General features: G+C 45.6%; 1 protein-coding gene across 1 annotated transcript in view; it reads left to right on the top strand.

The window, feature by feature from the left end:
- LOC126249450 (vitellogenin-like) overlaps positions 1-26603 on the top strand; it is a gene marked incomplete at its 3' end in the record, with an annotated part of 380348 nt that overhangs the window by 185079 nt on the left and 168666 nt on the right. Inside the window, exon 17 of the mRNA XM_049951103.1 lies at positions 16674-16866. Coding sequence (XP_049807060.1) covers positions 16674-16866 — 193 coding nt within the window. The remainder of the gene's footprint in view (positions 1-16673; positions 16867-26603) is intronic.

Genomic DNA, 26603 nt, shown 5'->3' with positions numbered 1-26603 from the left:
AGGTATTGAATAGAATTGGGGAGAAGAGGAGTTTGTGGCACAACTTGACAAGAAGAAGGGACCGGTTGGTAGGACATGTTCTGAGGCATCAAGGGATCACAAATTTAGCATTGGAGGGCAGTGTGGAAGGTAAAAATCGTAGAGGGAGACCAAGAGATGAACACTCTCAGCAGATTCAGAAGGATGTAGGTTGCAGTAGGTTCTGGGAGATGAAGAAGCTTGCACAGATAGAGTAGGATGGAGAGCTGCATCAAACCAATCTCAGGACTGAAGACAACAATAACAACAACAACAACAACAACAACTCATCAAGTATTTTGCCGCCCAAATAGCAAAATTCATCTACTACTTTAAGTGACTCATTTCCTAATCTAATTCCCTCATTATCATATGATTTAATTCGAATACATTCCATTATCCTCGTTTTGCTTTTGTTGATGTTCATCTTATAACCTCCTCTGCAGACGCTGTCCATTCCGTTCAACTGCTCTTCCAAGTCCTTTGCTGTCTCTGACAGAATTACAATGTCATCAGCAAAGCTCAAAGTTTTTATTTCTTCTGTCTGGGTTTTAATTCCTGTTCAAGATTTTTCTTTTGTTTCCTTTACTGCTTGCTCAATATCCAGACTGAATAACATTGGTGATAGGCTACAACTCTGTCTCAATACCTTCTCAACCACTGGTTTCCGCACAAGTTGTAAATAGCCATTCGCTCCCTGTATTTTACGCTAGCTACCTTCAGCATTTCAAAGAGAGTATACCAGTCAATATTGTCAGAAGCTTTCTCTGTGTCTACAAATGCTATAAATGTAGGTTAGCCTTTCCTTAACCCATGTTCTACGAGAAGTCTAGAGCCAGTATTGTTTCGCATATTCCTACATTTCTCCTGAATCCAAACAGATCTTCTCCGAGATCGGCTTCTACCAGTTTTTACATTCTTCTGTACAGAATTCGTGTTAGTGTTTTGCAACCGTGACTTATTAAACTGATAGTTCGGTAATTTTCACATCTGTCAGCACCTGCTTCCTGTGGAACTTGAATTACTATAATTATTGGATATATGTGCCGCCTTTTACGCAAACACAATTTTTTATTGTTATCCAAACAGATTTCCGCACGTCTGTGCGATTATCAGCGGGTTTTATTTATTGAAACACTCGATTTTACATTATATGGTTTTACAGGGCAATCTGTATGGTGTCCTGCACTGATAGCTTGTCATGTTTTGTTGTGACTGCTCCTTCTTCTATCGCGTTCTGAGGACACTAAACACACATATTAGACGAATGTGGTGTAATTTCGGTTTTGCAATCGCCTATTTGATTTGCGGAACGTGGTGTGCACGATGTTGTGCACACCACATTCAGCGAAATAAAAAGGACTGGTCCACCAACAACAACGGAGGGCGAAGTTTTGACAATTCCAGACACTCGTACTTGCGAAAGATCATAAAAATCATAAAAACATATTTTGTATTACTTCTGTTACCCTTCTTCCAACTACTGGGCATAGTTCATTGTTAGTGGGATCTACGGAATATTATGTGGTATTTCAACCACAAATTCTGTTTAAGGAGTTCATCGGTCACTGGATCTTTGTTCAGTTTTAGCAAATTCAAGTGTTTCTCAACGCCACTTACACCAATATCTATATCTTTCGTCCTTGCATTGGTGTTAGATTTAAACTGATTAACTACTCCTGGATTTTCCTTTATAAAGGAACGTTTGGAAAAGAATTCAATCATTTATGCTTCTGATTTGACACCCTGAATTTCTTTTCCTGTGTCATCCTTGAGTTGAGTGTCTCGGCGATAACTCTGGTGCCACTGACGAACTCAAGAATTTCTTTGAGTTTTTTGACACGTCTTACAATAATGTTCTGCAACGTTAGTCATTGAAGACATCATAAATTGCCCTTTTGGCAGCCCAAGGCGTTTCACTGAGCATCTCTCCATCCATAGTCCCATGCTTTGTTTTACAGCTCACAGGTATTAGTCGCTGCTTCCATAAAAGTTTCTTTACAGAGACTTAAAACCACGAAGGAACCATGAACCATTCACCAAGTGACATATGTATCCAGAGCTCGGTCAGATATTCTTTTAGACTTAAGTTACAGTTCCTGCACGTGCTCCTGTCCAGAGCTAAATATACCGACTTCCTCGTTGAGATATGACACGAAGGCATTTAGTATTGTTTCGAAGGACGTCTTGTCACGCCCACTGCTAGAAAAACTGTAGCCATCCAGATTCATTGCTAGGAAATAGTAACCAGTTAGGAGCCACATCATTCAACTCCACTTTCTTACTGTGAGATACAGAAGCTACTACATTCTGCTATCTCCAATTCGTCACTTACTTCCTCTAGTTCCAAGCAGCTATTCTTAAATTTGGAATAATTTCTATTCCTGGACCAAGAAGCAACACATTACCGGCGCCAGTTTGTCTGTCTTTTAGTAGCCAACTAGCTGAGTACCTGACATTGCCCAGGTATCTATTTATTCCAGTATTTTGCTAGTCTGTCTCCTCCTTCCCCATTTTTCTGTCCATCTCCTCTTCCCCCCTGTCTGACCATCTTCTCTTGCCCCTCTCTCTGTCAGTCCATCTCCTCCTACCTGTTTCTCTGTCCATCTGCTCACCTCCTCCTCTCTGTCCATCTGCTCCACCCCATGACTCTGTCCATCGGCTCCTTCACTACCTCTTTGTCCGTCTTTTCCCCCCTCCACCTTCCTCTGTACATTTGCTCCTCCGCCTTCTCTCTGTCCATCTGCTCCTCTATTCTCTCTCTCCATTAGCTCCTCCCCCGTTCCTCTGTACATCACTTCCTCCCCCTTATAAGTTAATTTCCGCGTCCCCACTCTAAATCCATTTCCTCCTGCCCCTCTCTATGACCACTTCCCCTCTACCCCTTCCCTTCCTCTGCCCACCTCCTCCTATTCCCTTTCTCTATTTCCTCCTCCCCTTTTCTCTGTCCATCTTCTCCTTTCCCTTAATGCGTCCATCTACTCCTTCCCCTCCTCCACCCTTCTCTCTCCATCGCACTGATGACCTTAGAAGTTAAGTCCCATAGTGCTCAGAGCCAATCTCTCCATCGCAACGTTATCACCCCCACCACAATAAGAAGTAGGTACTGCCTCTCCCCCCCCTCTCCAACCCCTGCCCCCCCCTCCCCGCACACAGTATTTCTTTCGAAATATATACCAAGTTTGGTTGAAATGTATTGAGGAGTTCAGGAGGAGCTTTTTACCAGTGGTTTCTCCAGCGTTCGTACATGTCACACATATTCTACCTCTATTTAACATATTTCACACATAACTCTACATATACACCGAAGAGCCAAAGAAACTGGTACACCTGCCTAATAATGTCTGAAGTGCTGGAGGGAATTGACCCGGTGAATCCTGTATGGATTTTTTTGGATTGTTCTGTGGAAGAGACCAAACAGCGAGGTCATCGGTCTCATCGGATTAGGAAAGGACGGGGAAGAAAGTCGGCCGTGCCCTTTCAAAGGACCCATCCCGGCATTTGCCTGGAACGATTTAGGGAAATCACGGAAAACCTAAATCAGGACGGCCGGACGCGGGATTGAACCGTCGTCCTCCCGAATGGGAGTTCAGTGTGCTAACCACTGAGCCACCTCGCTCGGTAATCCTGTAGGGCTATTCATAAATCCGTAAGAGTACGAGGCGGTGGCGATCTCTTCTGAAAAGCACGTTACAAGGCATCCCAGATATGCTCAATAATTCTCATGTCTTGGGAGTTTGGTGGTCATCGGAAGTGTTTAAACTCAGAAGAGTGTTCTTGGAGCCACTCTGTAGCAATTCTGGACGTGTGAGGCGTCCCATTGATCTACTGGAATTGTCCATCCGTCGAAGTGCACAATGGACATGAATGGATGCAGGTGATCAGACAGGATGCTTATGTACGTGTCACCTGTCGGAGTCGTGTCTACACTTATCAGAGGTCCCATATCACTCCAACTGCACACGACCCACACCATTACAGAGCCTCCACCAGCTTGAACAGTACCCTGCTGGCATGCAGGGTTCATGGATTCATGAGGTTGTCTCTACACCCGTACACGTCCAACCGCTCGATACAATTTGAAACGAGACACGTCCGACCAGATAACATGTTTCCAGTCATCAACAGTCCAATGTCGGTGCTGACGGGCCCAGGCGAGGCGTAAAGCTTTTTTGTAGTGCAGGCATCAAGGGTACACGAGTTAGCCTTCGGCTCCGAAAGCCCATATCGATGATGTTTCGTTGAATGGTCCGCACGCTGACACTTGTTGATGGCCCAGCATTAAAATATACCCCAATTTGTGGAAGGGTTGCACTTCTGTCACTTTGAACGATTCTCTTCAGTCGTCGTTGGTCACGTTATCGCAAGATCTTTTTCCGGCCGTAGCGATGTCGTAGATTTGATGTTTTACAGGATTTCTGATATTCACGGTACACTCGTGAAATGGTCGTATGGGAAAATCCCCACTTCATCGCTACATCGGAGGTAATTAATAATACGTTAAAACGTTATGCCTGATCTGGCAGTTTTTCTGCGTGGACAGCGAAAATATAGTAAGCGATAAACTGTGTTCATCTCATCATTTTGTGGGGGTGCCAGCGCGAAAAACTCTTGTAAAAGTTTGAAATTATATGTACAGTTTGTCGCAAGACACTAAGTGCTCTAATTCTCAAATAGTGGATGAATGTACACGGAAGCGCTAAAGAAATTGGTGGCATGCTTTTTCAAATACGGGGATATGTAGCCGGCCGGTGTGGCCGTGCGGTTAAAGGCGCTTCAGTCTGCAAACGCGTGACCGCTACGGTCGCAGGTTCGAATCCTGCCTCGGGCATGGATGTGTGTGATGTCCTTAGGTTAGTTAGGTTTAATTAGTTCTAAGTTCTAGGCGACTGATGACCTCAGAAGTTAAGTCGCATAGTGCTCAGAGCCATTTGAACCATTTTTTTTTTCCATGTTAGAGCTCATTTCATTACTTCTCTTCAAATCACATTAATCATGGAATGGAAACACACAGCAACAGAACGTACCAGCGTGACTTCAAACACTTTGTTACAGGAAATGTTCAAAATGTCCTCCGTTAGCGAGGATACATGCATCCACCCTCCGTCGGATGGAATCCCTGATGCGCTCATGCATCCTTGGAGAATGGCGTATTGTATCATAGCCGTCCGCAATACGAGTACGAAGAGTCTACATTTGGTACCGGGGTTGCGTAGACAAGAGCTTTCAAATGCCCCCATAAATGAAAGTCAAGATGGTTGTCAGGAGAGCGAGGAGGCCATGGAATTAGTCCGCCTCTACCAATCCATCGGTCAGCGAATCTGTTGTTGAGAAGCGTACGAACATTCCGACTGAAATGTGCAGGAGTTCCATCGTGCATGAACCACATGTTGTGTCGTACTTGTAAAGGCATATGTTCTAGCAGCAGAGGTAGAGTATCCGGTATGAAATCATGGCGGTGAATCGAGGAAGTACAGTACATACTGACGAAACTAAAATGAGCTCTAACATGGAAATTAAGCGTTTCCGGACACATGTCCACATAACATCTCTTCTTTATTTGTGTGTGAGGAATGTTTCCTGAAAGTTTGGCCGTACCTTTTTGTAACACCCTGTATAAATGATCTAGTAGAAAGCGTCGGATACTCCGTAAGGTATTCCCAGATGATGCAGTTGTCTATACCAAAGTAGCAATGCCAGTAGATAGGATCTGCAGAACGACCTGCAGAGAATTGATGAATGGTGCAGGCTCTGGAAGTTGAGGTAAATAAATGTAACATATTGCGTATACGTAGGAAAAGAAATCCACTACTCTACAGCTAAACTATTGATGACAAACAGCTGGAGACAGCGGCTGCGGTAAAATATCTAGGAGTAACTATCCAGAGTGACCTTAAGTGGAATGACCACATAAAACAGATAGTGGCAAAAGCAGATACCAGACTCAGATTCATCGGAAGAACCTTACGAAATGTTACTCACCCATGAAAGAAGTGGCTTATAAGGTGCTTGTTCGCCCGATTCTTGAGTATTGTTCATCTATATGGGATCCCTATCAGGTAGGACTGATAGAGGAAATAGAGAAGGTCCAACAAAGAGCGTCGCGTATTGCCACGGGATCGTTTAGATGGCGAGAGAGCGTTACGGAGATGGTGAACCAACTCCACTGCCAGACGTTACAAGAGAGGCGTTGTGCATCACGGAGAGATTTACTATTGAAATTTCGGGACAACACTTTCCAGGAGTCGGGAAATATATTACATCCTCCCCCCCCCCCCCCCCCCCCCCCACGTACATCTCGCGTATTAACCACGAGCAGAATATTCGAGAAATTAGAGCTAATACTGAGGCTTACCGACAATCATTCTTCCCACACGCGAGTGGAACAGGGTTGCAGGGATCAGATACTGATACCGAAAGTACCCTCTGCCACACATCATTAGGCGGCTTGCGGAGTATGATGTAGATGGCGTATAACACGCCTACTTGCGTGGGAACGCGTTCACGAGCCACTAAAATGAATCTTACAACTTCCTAAACGCGAATGCATATCGCTACGCTACAATGGCATGCCATAGTGCATTCAATGCGAAGAGGCACACTCAACACACCGCCGGCCGGTGTGGCCATGCGGTTCTAGGCGCTTCAGTCTGGAACCGCGTGACCGCTACGGTCGCAGGTTCGAATCCTGCCTCGGCATGGATATGTGTGATGTCCTTAGGTTAGTTAGGTTTAAGTAGTTCTAAGTTCTAGGGGACTGATGACCACAGATGTTAAGTCCCATAGTGCTCAGAGCCATTTGAACCAATTTGAACCTCAACACACCCATCGGACGCTGTAAGCGTGGAGAAATGCCACCGCTGAGCGAGGTGGAGGTGAGAGTGAAGGTGGAATGGGGGAGAGGAAGGGGGAGGGGGCAATAGTTTGCGTTATAATGACACAAGCTTTCAAGAATGGGGAAGAGGAGCAAATTCATTGATTTTGTGCAGGGAACCCGGCGTGATGTACAAAGTTAGAAGCGTAAGAAGGAAATACTTCGTTCGTCTGCTGCCTACAGTAAAAATCCTTTATTTCATTTATCTGGACAACTTTCACCAGGTGTTGCATGCGCAACATTTGTTTAAAGTGGCGCCCTCCAGCTTTTATGCACTCATGAAAATCAGCGGGCCAAGGTACGTCGCACTTGTTCGAACAACAGTGATATTTTCCGGATATTGCTTGCCGCGAGATCAGCTTCGTCCTCAGCGGGTGACTCGTACGATAGACGTTTCATACGACCCCACAAGAAGAAGCAGTGTGCGGTCTGGCCAGTTGGGCACCTACATCTACATCTACATGATTACTCTGTTATTCACAATAAAGTGACTGGCAGAGGGTTCAATGAACCACCTTCATGCTGTCTCTCTATCGTTCCACTCTCGAACGGCACGCGGGAAAAACGAGCACTTAAATTTTTCCGTGCGAGCCCTGATTTCTCTTATTTTATCGTGATGATCATTTCTCCCTCTGTAGGTGGGTGCCAACAGAATGTTTTCGCAATCGGAGGAGAAAATTGGTGATTGAAATTTCATGAGAAGATCCCGTCGCAACGAAAAACGCCTTTGTTTTAATGATTGCCACTCTAATTCATTTTTCATGTCTGTGACACTATCTCCCCTATTTCGCAATAGTACAAAACGAGCTGCCCTTGTTTGTACTTTTTCGATGTCATCCGTCAGTCCCACCTGATGCGTATCCCACACCGCAAAGCAGTACTCCAGAATGGGGCGGACAAGCGTGATGTAAGCAGTCTCTTTGGTAGACCTGTTGCACCTTCTAAGTGTTCTGCCACTGAATCGCAGTCTTTGGTTTGCCCTACCCACAATATTGTTTACGTGATCGTTCGTATTTAGGTTATTTGTAATTGTAATCCGTAAGTATTTAGTTGAATTTACAGCCCTCAGATTTGTGTGACTTATCGCATAATCGAAATTTAGCTGATTTCTTTTAGTACTCATGAGAATAACTTCGCACTTTTCTGTATTCAGGGTCAATTGCCACTTTTCGCACCATACAGATATCTTATCTAAATCATTTTGCAAGTCGTTTTGATCATCTGATGACTTTACAAGACGGTAAATGACAGCATCATCTGTAAACAATCTAAGACGACTACTAAGATTGTCTACTATGTCGTTAATATAGATCAGGAGCAATAGAGAGCCTATAACACTTCCTTGGGGAACGCCGGATATTACTTCTGTTTTACTCGATGACTTTCCGTCTATTACTACGAACATTTCTGACAGGAAATCACGAATCCAGTCGCACAACAGAGGCGATACTCCGTAGTGAGGAACGGTGTCAAAAGCCTTCTGAAAATATAAAAATATGGAATCAATTTGACATCCCCTGTCGATAGCATTTATTACTTCATGAGTATAAAGAGCTAGTTGTGTTTCACAAGAACGATATTTTCTGAATTCGTGCCGACTATATGTCAATAAATTGTTTTCTTCCAGGTACTACATAATGTTCGAATACAGTATATGTTCTAAAACACTACTGCAAATCGACGTTAGTGATATAGGCCTGTAATTCAGAGGATTACACCTACTTCCCTTTTTGGGTATTGGTGTGACTTTACGTATCTTTCTGTGAGCGAGTGGTTGTATATAATTGCTAAATATGGAGCTATTTTATCAGCATACTCTGAGAGGAACCTGACTGGTATACAATCTGGACCAGAGGCCTTGCCTTTATTAAGTGATTTAAGCTGCTTTGTTACACCGAGGTTATCTACTTCTATGTTTCTCATCTTGGCAGTTGTTCTTGATTGGAATTCAGGAATATTTACTTCGTCTTCTTTGGTGAAGGAGTTTCGGAAAACCGTGTTTAATAACTCTGCTTTAGTGGCACTGTCACCAGTGACTTCACCGTTGTTATCTCGCAGTGAAGGTATTGATTGTGTCTTGCCACTGGTATGCTGTATGTATGACCAGAATCTCTTTGGGTTTTCTGCCAGATTTCGAGACAGAATTTCGTCGTGGAAATTATTAAAAGCATGTCGCATTGAAATACGCGCCATATTTCGAATTTCTGTAAAACTTTGCCAATCTTGGGAATTTTGCGTTCTTTTAAATTTGGCATGCATTTTTCGTTGCTTCTGCAACAACCGTCTGACCCGTTTTGTGTACCATGGGGGATCAGTACCATCGCTTATTAATTTATGTGGTATATATATCTTTCAATTGCTGTTGATACTATCTCTTTGAAAACATTCCACACCTTTTCTACACTTACATGTTCAGATCGGAAGGAGTGAAGACTGTCTCTTAAAAGGCGTTAAGAGCATTTTTATCAGCTTTTTTAAATAGGTATACTTTGTGTTTCTTTTTGATGGTTGTACGTGTTACGGTATTCAGCCTAGCAGCAATTGCCTTGTGGCCGCTAACTCCTGCATTCGTCACGACACTCGCTCGCTGCCTACTGCGCTACCGAGGCACCTATAATTGTATGAGCGGGGTACTTATTTGAAATGAGACTCAAGTTTTGTTTGAACTGTTCAACAACTATGTCTTCTGAGTCGGGGGGTCGGAAAAACGATCCAATTAATAGTTTAGTCCGATTGTCAGATATAACCTCTACCCATACTATTTCACATGAACTGTCTACTTCAATTTTACTACAAGGCAAACTACCTCTGACAGCAATAAATACTCCACCACCAACTGTATTTAATGAAACTTCCTGGAAGATTAAAACTGTGTGCCCGACAGAGACTCGAACTCGAGTTCAAGTCTCGGTCGGGCACACAGTTTTAATCTGCCAGGAAGTTTCATAACAGCGCACACTCCGCTGCAGTGTGAAAATCTCATTCTGGAAACTGTATTTAATCTATCCTTTCTGAACACTGTTAGATCGTTTGAAAAAATTTCGGCTGAACTTATTTCCGGCTTTAGCCAGCTTTCTGTACCTACAACTATTTGAGCTTCAGGGCTTTCTATTAGGGCTTGGAGCTCTGGTTCTTTCCCAACACAGCTACGACAATTTACAACTATAATACCGATCGTTTCTACAACTACCTTACTGTGTTTTACCTGCCCCCTTTTAGACGGACGCCCTTTCTGTGGTTTCCTGAGGCCCTCTAACCTAAAAAACCGCCCAGTCCCTTACACACAGCCCCCGCTACCCGTGTAGCCGCTTCCTGTGTGTAGTGGGCTCCTGACCTATTAAGGGGAGTAGGACGTCAAACGGGCCGACTTGGAGCAGGAGAGGCACCACAGGACATTTTAATTTTCACTGTCTATACTTTTACAAGTAAATTCATTAAACTTTGTCAGCATGACCAGGAAGGATTCAGGATTCACAATCGTAACAGCGGAAGTTCAAAAACATAACAAAATAATTTTTTTACATGTGAAATTTCATCATTTTTTCACTTACTATTGGCTGCATTTGTTGCTATAGGTACACTTTTCTTCATATAAGAGAGACTGTTCGATGAATTTTGCACAGCATACAAACCATACTTACAGGTGTCTGAAACTCTAGAATCTATTTAATTTATGAAAAAATGAATGAGCTGTTACGTTTTAAACTTTATGTTTAGAAAAAAATCAAATTTTGTAGTTAATTATCTCAATTTTTACTACAGTTTTTAATAGGTTTGGAAAATTCTAGAGTTTCATACACCTGTAAGTATGGTTTGTATGCTGTGCAAAATTCATCAAAGAATCTCTCTTACTTGCGAAGAAAAATGTACTTATAGCAACAAATGCAGCCAACAGTAAGTGAAAAAATGATGAAATTTCATATCTAAAATTTTTTTTTGTTATGTTTTTGCACTTCCGCTGCTATGAGTGTGAATCCTGAATCCTTCCTGGTCATGCTGACAAAGTTTTATGAATTTATTTTTTAAAAGTATAAACAGTAGAAAGTAAAATGTGCTGTGGTGCCTCTCCTGCTCCAAGTCGGCCAGTTTGACGTCCTGCCCACCTTAAGCGGAACCCGGAAACCGACCACCCGATTGCGCAAGTCAAGGAATCTGCAACCTACACAGTCACAGAACCGCCTGAGCCTCTGATTCAGACCCTCCACTCGGCTCTGCACCAAAGGACCACAGTCGGTTCTATCGACGTTGCTGCAGATGGTGAGCTCCGCCTTAATCTCGGAAGCAAGACTGGCAGTCTTTACCATTTTCGCTAGCCGCCCGAAACGAGACAGAATCTGCTCCGATCCAAAGCGATACACGTCATTGGTACCGAAATGAGCCACCACCTGCGGTTGGCTGCACCCTGTACTCTTCATGGCATCCGTAAGCACCCTTTCCACATCCGGAATGACTCCCCCCGGAATGCACACGGAGTGCACACTGGCTTCCTTCCCCTCCTTGGCAGCCATGTTCCTAAGGGGCCTCATTACGAGCCTAACGTTGGAGTTCCCAACTACCAGCAAACCCACCCTCTGTGAATGCCCAGACCTTGCAGGCCGAGAAGCTTCCTCTGGAAGAAACAGTACCGTCCCTTCCTGACGCAAGTACTCACGGACAACGTGTGTAATGTACGAGTAAGCTACGGCTTCATCGAGCTGGAACCACATACGTGCGTGACTCTTAAGTAGGATATTATTCAATAGTATAGGGAGTATGTCCGTGAGATTCATCGTGCGTATATACAGGCGCAGTTAGAATTAAGCTTCCACTTAATGTGAACGTTCTGACTGTAGCTGCTGTTGCCGTGTTACGTTCCACACGGCACGGTTCTTGCCACATAATTCATGTGTAACTGATAGAAAGCTGATTGAAGGCTTCTCGTTGACACTATCCGGTACAGAGTTCTTCTAAGGCGGTCGTTAATGCTGTTTGTTGTCTTTCTCTGTCGTTGTGTTGTGGTACCACATTTCTTCTACATCTGTAACACAACAAGGCCATTTCGCTAGGAATGTTCGACTGTACACTTCAGTTTCCAGACCTGTACACAGGGACTGATCCAACCAGTGTACACTTCCCTCCATTTTCAGTAGTTTAGTGGAGTTTCATTTCCAAGCCCTAATGATGTTCGCCTACCCGTTGCTCATTACATCGTGCGAACTATCCGTGGGTTATGTTATTGTGTTCTAATAGCAAAGTTATCGAACAATAGGTTTTGCTTCGTGATTTCCTTTCCCCATCCCTTTCTGAAACTGACATATTTACTCCTGCCCATCATGTGGTTCCCTATATCTTTTAAAGAAAATGCTGGGATGTTTATTTTGAAAGTAACACGGCCGATTTCCTTTCGCATCCTTCCCCAATACGGGCAAGTAGCCCATTTCTCATAATATCGTCGACGAATTGTTAAACCCTAATCTTCCATCCTTCCCCATAATCAGTGAAACCTTGCATCATCTTCAAGGAAACATGTAATTCGTCTTAATTTGTTTTGAACTGTAATGAGAAATTTAAACTGGGCAAATCATTTCATAATGGACAGTATCTCACCAGCCAACTCCCAACCGCACGACCGGAGATGTGCTGGTGCTGGTACAAGGATTCGCAGCTCTTCCTCAACATGTATGTCGCATAAATAGACGAAAGGATACGATATCGTCTACGTAGATGATCTACCGTCAGTCACTGGTATTTGTTGCATCCTTCAAGTACCTAGGAGTTATTATCATTAATGGCTTAACACGAGCAAAATTAACGCACTCTGGCGACCGGACTACACTGAAGCCCCATAGAAACTGGTATAGGCATGTGTATTCAAATACAGAGATTTGTAAACAGGCAGAATACGGCGCGGTCGTCGGCATCGCCTATATAACACAAGTGTCTGGCGCAGTTGTTAGATCGGTTACTGCTCCTACAATGGTAGGTTATCAAGATTTAAGTGAGTTTGAACGTGGTGTTATAGTCGGCGCACGAACGATGGGACACGGTATCTCCGAGGTAGCAATGAAGTGGGTATTTTCCCGTACGACGACGTATTTGAATATCAGGAATCCGGTAAAGCTTCAAATCTTCGACATCGCTGCGGCCGGAAAAAGATCTTGCAAGAACGGGACAAAGGGTGACTGAAGAAAATCATTCAACGCGGCAGACGGCCAACCATTCCACAAATTGCTGCAGATTTCAATAGAAGCCACCAATAAGTGTCAGTGTGCGAACCATCCTACCTAACACCATCGATATGGGCTTTCGGAGCCGAAGGCCCACTCGTGTACCCTTGATGATTACACGACACAAATCTTTACGCCTCGCCTGAGCCCGTCAACACCGACACTGGGCCGGCCGGGGTGGCCGACCAGTTCTAGGCGCTACAGTCTCGAAGCGCGCGACCGTTACGGTCGCAGGTTCGAATCCTGCCTCGGGCATGGATGTGTGTGATGTCCTTAGGTTAGTTAGGTTTAAGTAGTTCTAAGTTCTAGGTGACTGATGACATCAGATGTTAAGTCCCATAGTGCTCAGAGCCATTTGAACCGACACTGGACTGGTGATGTCTCGAAACAAGTTGCCTGGTCTGACGAGTCTCGTTTCAAATTGTATCGAGCGTATGAACGCGTGCGGGTATGGAGACAACCTCATGATCTCATGGACCCTGCATGTCAGCAGTGTTGTTGTTGTTGTGGTCTTCAGTCCTGAGACTGGTTTGATGCAGCTCTCCATGCTACTCTATCCTGTGCAAGCTTTTTCATCTCCCAGTACCTACTGCAACCTACATCCTTCTGAATCTGCTTAGTGTATTCATCTCTTGGCCTCCCTCTACGATTTTTACCCTCCACGCTGCCATCCAATACTAAATTGGTGATCCCTTGATGCCTCAGAACATGTCCTACCAACCGATCCCTTCTTCTGGTCAAGTTGTGCCACAACTCCTCCCCAATCCTATTCAGTACCTCCTCATTAGTTATGTGATCTACCCATCTAATCTTCAGCATTCTTCTGTAGCACCACATTTCGAAAGCTTCTATTCTCTTCTTGTCCAAACTATTTATCGTCCATGTTTCACTTCCATACATGGCTACACTCCATACAAATACTTTCAGAAATGACTTCCTGACACTTAAATCTATACTCGATGTTAACAAATTTCTCTTCTTCAGAAACGCTTTCCTTGCCATTGCCAGTCTACATTTTATATCCTCTCTACTTCGACCATCATCAGTTATTTTGCTCCCCAAATAGCAAAACTCCTTTACTACTTTAAGTGTCTCATTTCCTAATCTAATTCCCTCAGCATCACCCGACTTCATTAGAGTACATTCCATTATCCTTGTTTTGCTTTTGTTGATGTTCATCTTATATCCTCCTTTCAAGACACTGTCCATTCCATTCAACTGCTCTTCCAAGTCCTTTGCTGTCTCTGACAGAATTACAATGTCATCGGCGAACCTCAAAGTTTTTATTTCTTCTCCATGAATTTTAATACCTACTCCGAATTTTTCTTTTGTTTCCTTTACTGCTTGCTCAATATACAGATTGAAGAACATCGGGGAGAGGCTACAACCCTATCTTACTCCCTTCCCAACCACTGCTTCCCTTTCATGTCCCTCGACTCTTATAACTGCCATCTGGTTTCTGTAGTCAGCAGTGGACTGTTCAAACTGGTGGAGGCTCTGTAATGGTGTGGGGCGTGTGCAGTTTGAGTGATATGGGACCCTTGATACTTCTAGATATGACTCTGACAGGTGACAAGTACGTAAGCATCCTGTCTGATAACCTCCGTCCATTCATGCCCATTGTGCATTCCGACGAACTTGGGCAATTCCAGGAGGGCAATGCGACACTCTACACGTCCCTAATTGCTTCAGTGTGGCTCCAGGAACTCTCTTCTGAGTTCAAACATTTCCGCTGGCCACCAAACTCTCCATTATCGAGCATGTCTGGGATGCCTTGCAACATGCTGTTCAGAAGAGATCTCCCCCCCCCCCCCCCCCCCCACCCTGTACTCTTATGGATTTATGGACAGCCCTACAGGATTCATGGTGTGTGTTCGCTCCAGCGCTATTTCTGACATTAGTCGAGTCCATGCTACGTCGTGTTGCGGCACTTCCGCGTGTTTGCGCGGGCCCTACACGATATTGGGCAGGTATAACGGTTTCTTTGGCTCTTCAATGTACCTGTCATACAGAATTGCAAGTCTAATCATTTACATCCCCGTCCATGGTATGTACGAGGGCAGTTCAATAAGTAATGCAACACATTTTTTTTCTCGGCCAATTTTGGTTGAAAAAACCGGAAATTTCTTGTGGAATATTTTCAAACATTCCCACTTCGTCTCGTATAGTTTCATTGACTTCCGACAGGTGGCAGCGCTGTACGGAGCTGTTAAAATGGCGTCTGTAACGGATGTGCGTTGCAAACAACGGGCAGTGATCGAGTTTCTTTTGGCGGAAAACCAGGGCATCTCAGATATTCATAGGCGCTTGCAGAATGTCTACGGTGATCTGGCATTGGACAAAAGCACGGTGAGTCGTTGGGTAAAGCGTGTGTCATCATCGCCGCAAGGTCAAGCAAGACTGTCTGATCTCCCGCGTGCGGGCCGGCCGTGCACAGCTGTGACTCCTGCAATGGCGGAGCGTGCGAACACACTCGTTCGAGATGATCGACGGATCACCATCAAACAACTCAGTGCTCAACTTGACATCTCTGTTGATAGTGCTGTCACAATTGTTCACCAGTTGGGATATTCAAAGGTTTGTTCCCGCTGGGTCCCTCGTTGTCTAACCGAACACCATAAAGAGCAAAGGAGAACCATCTGTGCGGAATTGCTTGCTCGTCATGTGGCTGAGGGTGACAATTTCTTGTCAAAGATTGTTACAGACGATGAAACATGGGTTCATCACTTCGAACCTGAAACAAAACGGCAATCAATGGAGTGGCGTCACACCCACTCCCCTACCAAGAAAAAGTTTAAAGCCATACCCTCAGCCGGTAAAGTCACGGTTACAGTCTTCTGGGACGCTGAGGGGGTTATTCTGTTCGATGTCCTTCCCCACGGTCAAACGATCAACTCTGAAGTGTATTGTGCTACTCTTCAGAAATTGAAGAAACGACTTCAGCGTGTTCGTAGGCACAAAAATCAGAACGAACTTCTCCTTCTTCATGACAACGCACGACCTCACACAAGTCTTCGCACCCGAGAGGAGCTCACAAAACTTCAGTGGACTGTTCTTCCTCATGCACCCTACAGCCCCGATCTCGCACCGTCGGATTTCCATATGTTTGGCCCAATGAAGGACGCAATCCGTGGGACGCACTACGCGGATGATGAAGAAGTTATTGATGCAGTACGACGTTGGCTCCGACATCGACCAGTGGAATGGTACCGTGCAGGCATACAGGCCCTCATTTCAAGGTGGTGTAAGGCTGTAGCATTGAATGGAGATTACGTTGAAAAATAGTGTTGTGTAGCTAAAAGATTGGGGAATAACCTGGTGTATTTCAGTGCTGAATAAAACAACCCCTGTTTCAGAAAAAAAATGTGTTGCATTACTTATTGAACTGCCCTCGTACGTATACGAAGTTACGTCGACATCCGAAAATGTCTTCTGGTTACTTCCAGTTTCTTTGTCAAACAGTGTACGTAGATTTCGTAACTCTGTTTGATAATACAAAACACAAATTAGCAGGTACATTGGGAAAAGTGTTGCTGGTCCGGTCATCAGAATCAGCGAACGGTGGTGTGTTGCAGGAGCACTACTCGCTGAAGGCGGGCGACCTGCACGTGGAGTACCAGTCCCACCAACGGCCTGCGTCGCTGTCCGACTGGCTGCTCAACTCGGCGCCCGTGTTCGGCTTCCCACTGCTCTGGGACACGCTGGACCACGCCAAGGTGCAGGTCGTGCTCGCACGCTGGCACCGCGTCGCACTCACCATCACTGTGGGTAAGTCCGCGCGTGCTGCACCGCAGGGAGGAACGTATCTCATGTTCAGAAAAAAAGAAAACAGAACACTTTGAACGACTACAGATAGGACGTTAATATTCACAGGACTTGTACATTAGTATGTTCTGCAGAAATGATTAGCATTTCAGTCTCCTCAGTTCAGCTTGTGTCCTGTTGCCTAGTAGGCACAGGGTTGTGGGGCGGCTGATAGAATTAATTGTTTAACTGTTGCATAAATGTTTGTTTGAATGTAGAAACACTTCCCGGCCGATTAACCATATGTGCGGGGGCGGGTGAAATTATTGTTCTTAAAAATGTTCCTATTATTTATGCTGTCTTCCGCCGTTCTCAACACTGGCTCTCTAACTACAATATTGGCAACCAGAAAGTGATTAGCAAAACGTGAAGCCTGTAATTAGAATTCCTAATGCCCACTTCATCCGAGAATACACTTATAGTTACAGCTTATAGCTCTGATGAATTAGGAGATTGTATGGGATTTATAATCAAAAACGATTTTCTAAAATAGTTGAGTATATTCTGAAAGTCACAGATGAAAAAACAAAAGAATCCACACCATCTAACTAACCGAGCAGTTCAGAGTCTAATGCGCTGATGCCACTATAACTGTCCAAGTTAAATATTTAAATGAATGCTCGCCATAATTTGATGATAAGGTTCATCAAACGCCACGCTAAATAATGGTAGAATGTTTGTCCCGTGACGGCACGTGAAAATACGACATACACAAACTGAAGCTAGATAATGAAAATCATCCCAGAATTAACACTTCACTCGAAAATGATTTCATGGTTACGCGTATCTCGAGTAACTTAATACGGCATCCGAGGCTGTTTGTAGCAATGATACCGACGCGACGCGACGCGACGCGACTCCCGACACATATGGCGTGCTATTCAGCGTCTGGAGAGAACTGGGGCCTTGCTTCCTCGCGCAGCGTTCTTATATATAAAGCCGCGGTGCGGACGGCTAAGGGAACGCCTGATCAAATCGGCTCTCCCGACTAGCCGCTGGGCTAGTAATGCACCACATTAATTTACCGAATAAATCATAGCTTCTTTTGCTGATGGTCGATGAAGCTCTCAATTTAAATGTGCATTCAACACACAGGTAAGTATTGATAATACAATTTTGACGTGGCTAAGTTAAATATTTTGGGCGAGAGAATTAATTTAATTACACTGCACGCAGTAGACGAGCTCTGAACTGGCCCTTTGGAGATACGCTATCGCTATAGTTTTATAGGTATTCAAATGAAACTTCTCACATCTTCATAGTTATAGCGGGTCTCCAACCTACTTAAATATAAACATCCTAGCCTTATTTATTAGCCTACTTAATCTATCCTGCTTCCTTTAGTTTTAAGACGAAAACCAGAAAATCGTGAATTTCCACTAAAATTTTAATTTGTGAAATCCAAAATACTGTTTTTATTAAATTATTATGAAAGATGAATTTAAATATAAATTTTTACTTCTCTAGCTCTTTTCTGTTGCGCCAATGATTTTTACAGAAAAACGTCCAAATTTCGAAAATGGGTAAAGTAATCGAACTGATATTTAACACACATTAATTTAGTATTACTCCTGACATGCTAGAAATGTTTTAGGTTATTTGCTTGATTTTTAAAGTATTGCGCAACATTTATGACGTCAGAGCTAGTTACAGCAGACTGGCTGGCACACAATGGAAAGACTGATGTGAATTTACCACAGCGTGTGTAGGCTGCTTCCCTACAGGGTCCGCAATGGGCCGTGATAACTTGGTACATGCATGATGGCATCGACGCGTATAAGGCAAGAACGGCGTCCTGTGGTATAGCCATCCATGCTGCATTCATCTGGTTCCAAAGTTCATCTGTGGTGGCTGGCATTGGGTCACAGCACTGCACCCGTCGTTTCACCATATCCCACATATTGTCGATTGGCGACACGTCTGGTGATCTGCCTGTACAGGGCAAAAGGTTGATAACCTGTGACACCAAGAAGGCACGTGTTCGTGCAGCAATATTGGTCGTGCGTTAACTTGCTGAAAAATGGCCTCTGGGTTGTTGTGCAGAAAGGGTACGGCTACGGGTTGATGGAGGGGGAGGAGATTAGTGTTTAACGTCCCGTCGACAACGAGGGCATTAGAGACGGAGCGCAAGCTCGGGTGAGGAAAGGATGGGGAAGGAAATCGGCCGTGCCCTTTCACAGGAACCATCCTGGCATTTGCCTGAAGCGATTTAGGGAAATCACGGAAAACCTAAATCAGGATGGCCGGAGACGGGATTGAACCGTCGTCCTCCCGAATGCGAGTCCAGTGTCGGGTTGATGGGTTCATTCATGTAGGTCTCACTGGTCGTGACACTGTATATGCACCAGCTGTGAGTTTTGGTAGTATCCAATAGCGCCTCACGCTCTAAGTTATTGAGTTGGCACTGCATGTCTTGTGCCAATGCAATCACTGTAATTCCGCTCCCCCTGTCTGCGGCGAACCAAAATGCAACCATCATTTTCAAACAAACACAACCTGAATTCGTCCGAAAACAGTATCTAATGCTAGTTCTGTCCCCAGTGACGTCGTTCCATACACCATTGCCGTCTAGCATGTTTCTGCACATTCGTCAAAGGTAGGTGGAGAAGTGGACGACGCGCACGCAACCCATGCCGTGATAAACGACGACGGACTGTCACCGCTGATAGTGTACAATGTGTTCCACTGATGCGCCAGAGCCGAAGAGGACGAAGATCTGTCCAGCTATGCCATTCGGATGAGATGTCAATCTTCTCGGAGGATGGTCTGGATGGTAAGACCTGGCCCTTCGCGTCGTGTTCTACGGCCTTCCGTGAACCATTCTGCACACACCCTTTGCACTGCCGGAACACTTTTTCCCGAATGGATGCATCACATTCTCTCATGCCAATAATGCGCCCTCTTTCAAACTCACTGATTTGAAGGAGACGTTCGCGCATACGTCTGCAAGGTATCCTGCACTTTTGCTCAAGTCACACTGATCCATTACCTTTTGTTTATAGTGTCAACGAGAGCCGCAGGCGCACTTTACCGGTAGGCGATATTGAGCTGAGATATCGATGTCGACCTAATCAGAGGAAAGGCAACTAGTCTGCTTTGATACATGTGGGGTTCTATTAATGGAGTCCCAGAAATGTTGCGACAGACGTCGAAGGTTGTGGAGAACATGTTGAGGAACAAATCGAGGATAGAAACTAGTGTGTGGAGACTTCATCCACCGACGCTGCTGAGAGTCGAAGTTCCTGTTACTGGACCACCCTCTCAGCGGTGAACGTGACTTCGTACGCTGACTGAAGATAGCCGGAACGTCTTGCAATGTTGTATATTTTTCAGTGATCGCGAGTGATTGCCACGATCACCAGTGGAAAGATAGAGATAGCTGCTGCGTAGACAGCAATTGTCTCCTATGAAAGCGATGCTCTGTCGCGTTGGTGGATGACGGTTTCGGACACGGCTTTCCATCTGCAGTTTATTTTTCTTCTGTGCACCGAAAACAATGTAGATTTTAGGGATTCCAGAAGAAAAATAATTGTGGAGGGAAAGCCATGTCCGATATCCTTATCCACTGAGGCAACAGAGAATCGCATTCATAGGAGACAAGGCCTTTCTACACACCAGCTAACTCCATCTTCTTTACTAGCGATGGTGGCAATCAGTCGCGATCCTCGAATAACAAACAACACGGCGAAATGTTCTGCCTACAGTCCTTCGGCCTTTGCTGTCGAAGAGCTGGCTGAGTGGCAGGCTCTGCGCCCATAACTTCGACGTTCTGTAGCATCGTTGGGTAACTTTTCTAAACATGGGCTCCTCAACTTGTTCCTCAGGGCAGCCTCTACAATCCCTCGAAGTTTGCCGTAACATTTCTGGGACATCCTGTATTGTCGGCTATGCGTTGGTCACACCTGGCTGACCCATGACCAGCCGGCCGAAGTGGCCGTGCGGTTAAAGGCGCTGCAGTCTGGAACCGCAAGACCGCTACGGTCGCAGGTTCGAATCCTGTCTCGGGCATGGATGTTTGTGATGTCCTTAGGTTAGTTAGGTTTAACTAGTTCTAAGTTCTAGGGGACTAATGACCTCAGCAGTTGAGTCCCATAGTGCTCAGAGCCATTTGAACCATTTGACCCATGACCGCATTTTCTGACATGCGGACCCACCTTAGTGCCGATGTGGTGCCCTTCGGACAGTGGCCCACATCCTACTAGATTGCCCAAATTCGGCTGCTTTACAGCGATATCTTAACCTGACAAGGTAGTTTCGACTGGTCACTGTGAGGTGGGGCACTTTGACCTCATTGAGACGCCTGAGGGATTGGAGGAGCACCCCTCGCCTCTTCTGGCCGAGGGGTCACACGACGGCCTTTTCTCAGCGGTCTGGCCTGCCCTCTACCCTTACCACATTTTTGTTCCCCTTATTCTTTTATCTTGGATGTTTTTTTCAACGGCCTTGCCGCAGTGGATACACCGGTTCCCGTGAGATCACCGAAGTGAAGTGCTGTCGGGCGTGGCCCGCAATTGGATGGGTGACCCTCCAGGCCGCCATGCGCTGTTGCCATTTTTCGTGGTGCACTCAGCCTCGTGATGCCAATTGAGGAGATACTCGACCGAATAGTAGCGGCTTCGGTCATGAATACCATCATAATGACCGGGAGAGCGGTGTGCTGACCCCACGCCCCTCCTATCCACATCCTCCTCTGAGGATGACACGGCGGTAGAATGGTCCCAGTAGGCCAGTCGTGGCCTGACGACGGAGTGCTTTTGATGTTTTTATGTTTTGCCTTTCCTAAAATTTTGTCACCTTGTCTGTGCTGCTCGTTTTCTTGAGGTAACGGACAGCGAGGTAGGATGGTGGGATGTAGAGGGTGCGCTTCCATCCACTGGATACTATGCTCTGGGGACCTCCAACTGCACACTGGGTAGAGCGGCTCGCCCACCTTACCCCCTCTCACTCCCATCCTACTTCTCCTTGATTTTATCTCCGTATTATTGTATCTTGGTTACAGTCGGGCTTCCCAGGATTTGCTTTTGTATCCTTCCTCTGACGATTATTCCTGGTTCGACACATACAGGATAAAGGGACTGATGACCTCGCAGTTTGGTCCCTTTGAATCTAACAACCAACAACCAACACTCTGTATACAGGGTTACTCAGAAGTACCTGTGGGATTGCACATGATGAGTACGTGGATACTACAAGACAAACAGAAAAATGACACGTACTAGCCGATAGAAAATTTAGAGAACCGGCATTTGAAGCTGACTGTAGAACAATCCTACTTCCGCCAACGTACGAGGGCGTGCTGAAAAATAATGCCTCCAAATTTTTATGAGGAAATTCTTAAAGCTTTTTAAATAAAACAAATTTTATTAACATTCCACATCCTTATTCTTCATGCGTACATATTAATTTCTCAACATAGTCACCCTGGCGACGAACATATTTCTCCCAATGAGAGACCAGTGAAACGCCCTGCTTAACTCGCAGGACAGGACAGATAGAATAAATTGTGGAAAGGGGCCAAAATAAGGGGCTGTCAGTTACACTCGAACATACAACTTTATTATTTGATCAAACATTACAAGAACCCCAAAATTTTTTTTAAACACACAGCTTTACTCTTTGGGACTTAATTACTTTAACTTAAAAAGGCTGAAGGACAATAACTTAAAACGCAAGCATAATCAGAAATTTAAAAGGCAAGCCTTATCTTAAAACAGTTCTTTAGTTAGGCTGAAGTAAACAAGTTAAATTCAAATCGGCTGAAGGCCGAACACTTAAAAATCCCTCGTCCGGCCATCCTGATTTATGTTTTCCGTGATTTCACTAAATCGCTCCAGGCAAATGCTGGGATGGTTCCTTTCAAAGGGCACGGCCGACTTCCTTCCCAGTCCTTCCCTAATCCGATGAGACCGATGACCTCGCTGTCTGGTCTCCTTCCCCAAACAACCCCCAACTTAAAACTCCAAAACATTAATTTTTTTTAAATACCAAAGTCCTTACGTGAAACAGTTCTTTAGTTTAGGCCGAAGGCCTTAAGAACCAACAACTGAAACTCAAACTGGCTGAAGGCCGAAGACTTAAAATTTCAGTAGGTTCAAGTAAACAAGTTAAATTCGAATCGGCTGACAGCCGAAGACTTAAAATTCAAAATGCCAAAGGGATTACGCGAGACAGTATTTTAAACTAGGCTGAAGGCCTTAAGAGTAAAACAACTCTAATTTAAAACATAAAGCCGGCTAGAAGCCATACAAGTACCAACAACAAGAACAAATTTTTAAAAAAATAAGGCAGTACACACAAGGGCGCCCAGATGTTAGGGTCGGCCTGTAATTCAAACACTAACGCTCGAGCCGGCCGCGGTGGTCTCGCGGTTAAGGCGCTCAGCCCGGAACCGCGCGACTGCTACGGTCGCAGGTTCGAATCCTGTCTCGGGCATGGATGTGTGTGATGTCCTTAGGTTAGTTAGGTTTAAGTAGTTCTAAGTTCTAGGGGACTGATGACCATAGATGTTAAGTCCCATAGTGCTCAGAGCCACTAACGCTCGCTTAGGCGAGACAGGCAGTCGGGCCAACCATTCACGATCCGACGACAACCCAACCGACTGACAGTCAGCGGACTCACTGACAAGATAACTTTCACTTCACCCGACCAGGCAACATCAGTGACTTCAACGGAACAACGTAGAAGATATTGGCGCCCACAACTAATCATACACGGTGCTGTCAAACTACACACCGTGCTGGACAGCAACAACACCATGAGGAAACTACACTGTCTGAAATTTACGTCAACGGCGAGGACAGGTAACCGGAACGTCAACGACCACGAGGCAGAAGATTGCACTGGTGCACTTCAATTCAAATAACCAAATATAGAGAAACTCCACCGGAGGGTGGCTAGAATTTTCCAACTCAAAAACCACGTTGCTGCTCGCGGGAATATCCCAACTGCCGACAACGAACTCCAAACGACACAATGTGAACAGTCTTGACTCACTGGTAGGTTATATCAAAACTCAACTTTCGTGTCCTGGGTCGGTGAGCCACGGACCTCGTAGCAATGGGAACAGCGCCACACACTCCGACACCGCATAGAGACCGCCAGCGGCCCCGGCCAAACTACGCCCCGCCGAGAATTGCTCGTTGCTCCACGCCAACCGACCGACTCCCTCAGAGCCAGTACGCCGACAACATTTAAAATAACTTGTCAGTCAAAATCACACAAACTACAAACAGTTTCACGAACACTTGCACGAAGAACTAGACAATGCTAACGGCAGTGCCTGCACAATAACAGGGACGAATCACGAATCGGCACATACAGCCAACCCATAAGCGATCGACGGCCAAATACACGTCGTCCGGCAAGACGACCGACCGACGACAAACTAAAGTCATTCCCACTCCAATCACGTCTGGCCGCAACCGTCGGGCGAGTCATGGCGGTCCGGACCTCACTGGTGCCGCGCCCCGAGTGAACTTGTTCCGCGTGCCAACTCAAACACTGTCCATTATAATTATCCGGGCTGTTATGCCGTGCCGGCCGCGGTGGTCTCGCGGCTCTAGGCGCGCAGTCCGGAACCGCGCGACTGCTACGGTCGCAGGTTCGAATCCTGCCTCGGGCATGGATGTGTGTGATGTCCTTAGGTTAGCTAGGTTTAAGTAGTTCTAAGTTCTAGGGGACTAATGACCACAGATGTTAAGTCCCATAGTGCTCAGAGCCATTTGAACCATTTTTTGTTATGCCGTGGTCGGTTGATCAATTCTGTGTCAATTCCCAACGTTTCGTCTCCGACTGCGGGAGACATCTTCAAGGGGGTCCGTAGCTCGATGATACAGGAATACCTTAAGCCTGCCAAGGACGCTCGCAAACCACTGGAAAAAGCTGGAGTGTATAGGATCCCATGCAGCTGTGGAGATGTTTATGTGGGTACCACTAAAAGAACTGTTTCTAAACGTTTGGAAGAGTACAAGGGCAATTGAAGAAGAGGAGAAACGGAACGATCAGCTGTTGCGGAGCGTGCTTTCCAGCCAGGGAACCACACTATTCGTTTCGAGGAGACGCAAGTACTAGCAGCCACAAGCGGATATTACGAAAGGCTCTACAGGGAGGCAATCGAAATCGCTAAACACCAGAATAATTTCAATCGAAAGGAGGAGGGCGTGAAATTAAACGGTATATGGATGCCGGTGTTAAAGAAGATGTGTACCACCCGTCCACTACTGTGTGATGGCAACGGCGATCGACGGCGACGGACAGCGGCCAATTGCACTGACGTTTTCAAAACACGTGACGTCACGCCGCGGCACGGGAGCGCGCGGACACGGAATTTAGCGGCAGTCAGTAGCGAGCCAGTGGGTGTGTTGGACCTTCCATCGAATTACGGACCCCCTTGAATATGTCTCCCGCAGTCGGAGACGAAACGTTGGGAATTGACACAGAATTGATCAACCGACCACGGCATAACAGCCTGGATAATTACAATGGACATGATATTTCCGGCAGTGAAAGTCTACATTTTAGTAACTCAAACACTGCCAGGTCCGAACTAACTGCTGGCACGTTCCAACTCACTTCATTGCCCGGTTCGAACTCACTCCCAACACACGACGACCGGGAAGTAATAGCAGTCCAGCAAAGATAATACGGCAGGGGCTAGATCGATAAGCGCTGCTGCTGCCTCTCACAGGCAGGGAAGGCAGCAACTCAGTGACACCAGTAATTGGAAATTAACAGAAAGAGGTGGCAGTACGGTAAAAACAAGATGTAAAATAAGAAATGGCACGAACACGAGGCACGCACGGCTTAACCAGTTTGTCGATGCAGTCACTATACAGGGTGAAAAGTATTTAAACCGATAAAGTCTGGGAGGTTGTAGGGGACATCAAAAAAAAATATTTTTCCCTAATGTCATTTTTTCCTATGCGGATTATTTAACCCGGTTGAGGCCGTATTACGCTCTTCAGTTGTAGGCAACTGCTGTCCACCAGTGTAGTAGTGCATTGTCTCTGTTTACTAATGGAGCGATACACCTGGAGTGAGTACACTGATATGGTTGGTGCGTACTACGTAGCGCACCACAACGGACGGCCCGCATCTCGTGGTCGTGCGGTAGCGTTCTCGCTTCCCACGCCCGGGTTCCCGGGTTCGATTCCCGGCGGGGTCAGGGATTTTCTCTGCCTCGTCATGGCTGGGTGTTGTGTGCTGTCCTTAGGTTAGTTAGGTTTAAGTAGTTCTCAGTTCTAGGGGACTTATGACCACAGCAGTTGAGTCCCATAGTGCTCAGAGCCATTTGAACCACAACGGACGAGCTGCACAATGGGTTTATCAACAACAATATCCTAATCGCCGTATCCCGCATCATACAACCTTTGCTGCTGTGTACCAACGTCTGCGTGAGACCGGGTCATTTAGCAGATTACCTGGACAGGGACGCCGTCGCACGGTAAGAACGCTGCAATTTGAGGAATCTGTCCTGCAGCATGTGGAGCGGGATCCTTCAATCAGCACTCGTGCAATTGCACGTAACATGGAGACGAATCAGACGAACGTAAGAACAGTCCTTCGAGAGCAATTGTTACGTCCATTTCACTTAGAGCGTGTCCACAACCTGGAACCAGTTGATTGTCCACCCAGAGCACAGTTTTTGCAGTGGTACCTGGGACAGTGTGAAGTGCATCCTACATTTCCAGCCTCTGTGTTGT

Source organism: Schistocerca nitens, chromosome 3, assembly GCF_023898315.1.
Source record: "Schistocerca nitens isolate TAMUIC-IGC-003100 chromosome 3, iqSchNite1.1, whole genome shotgun sequence".
Taxonomy (NCBI): domain Eukaryota; kingdom Metazoa; phylum Arthropoda; class Insecta; order Orthoptera; family Acrididae; genus Schistocerca; species Schistocerca nitens.
The sequence above is the reverse complement of the archived record's forward strand: the minus strand, read 5'-3'. Positions and strand labels throughout refer to the sequence as shown.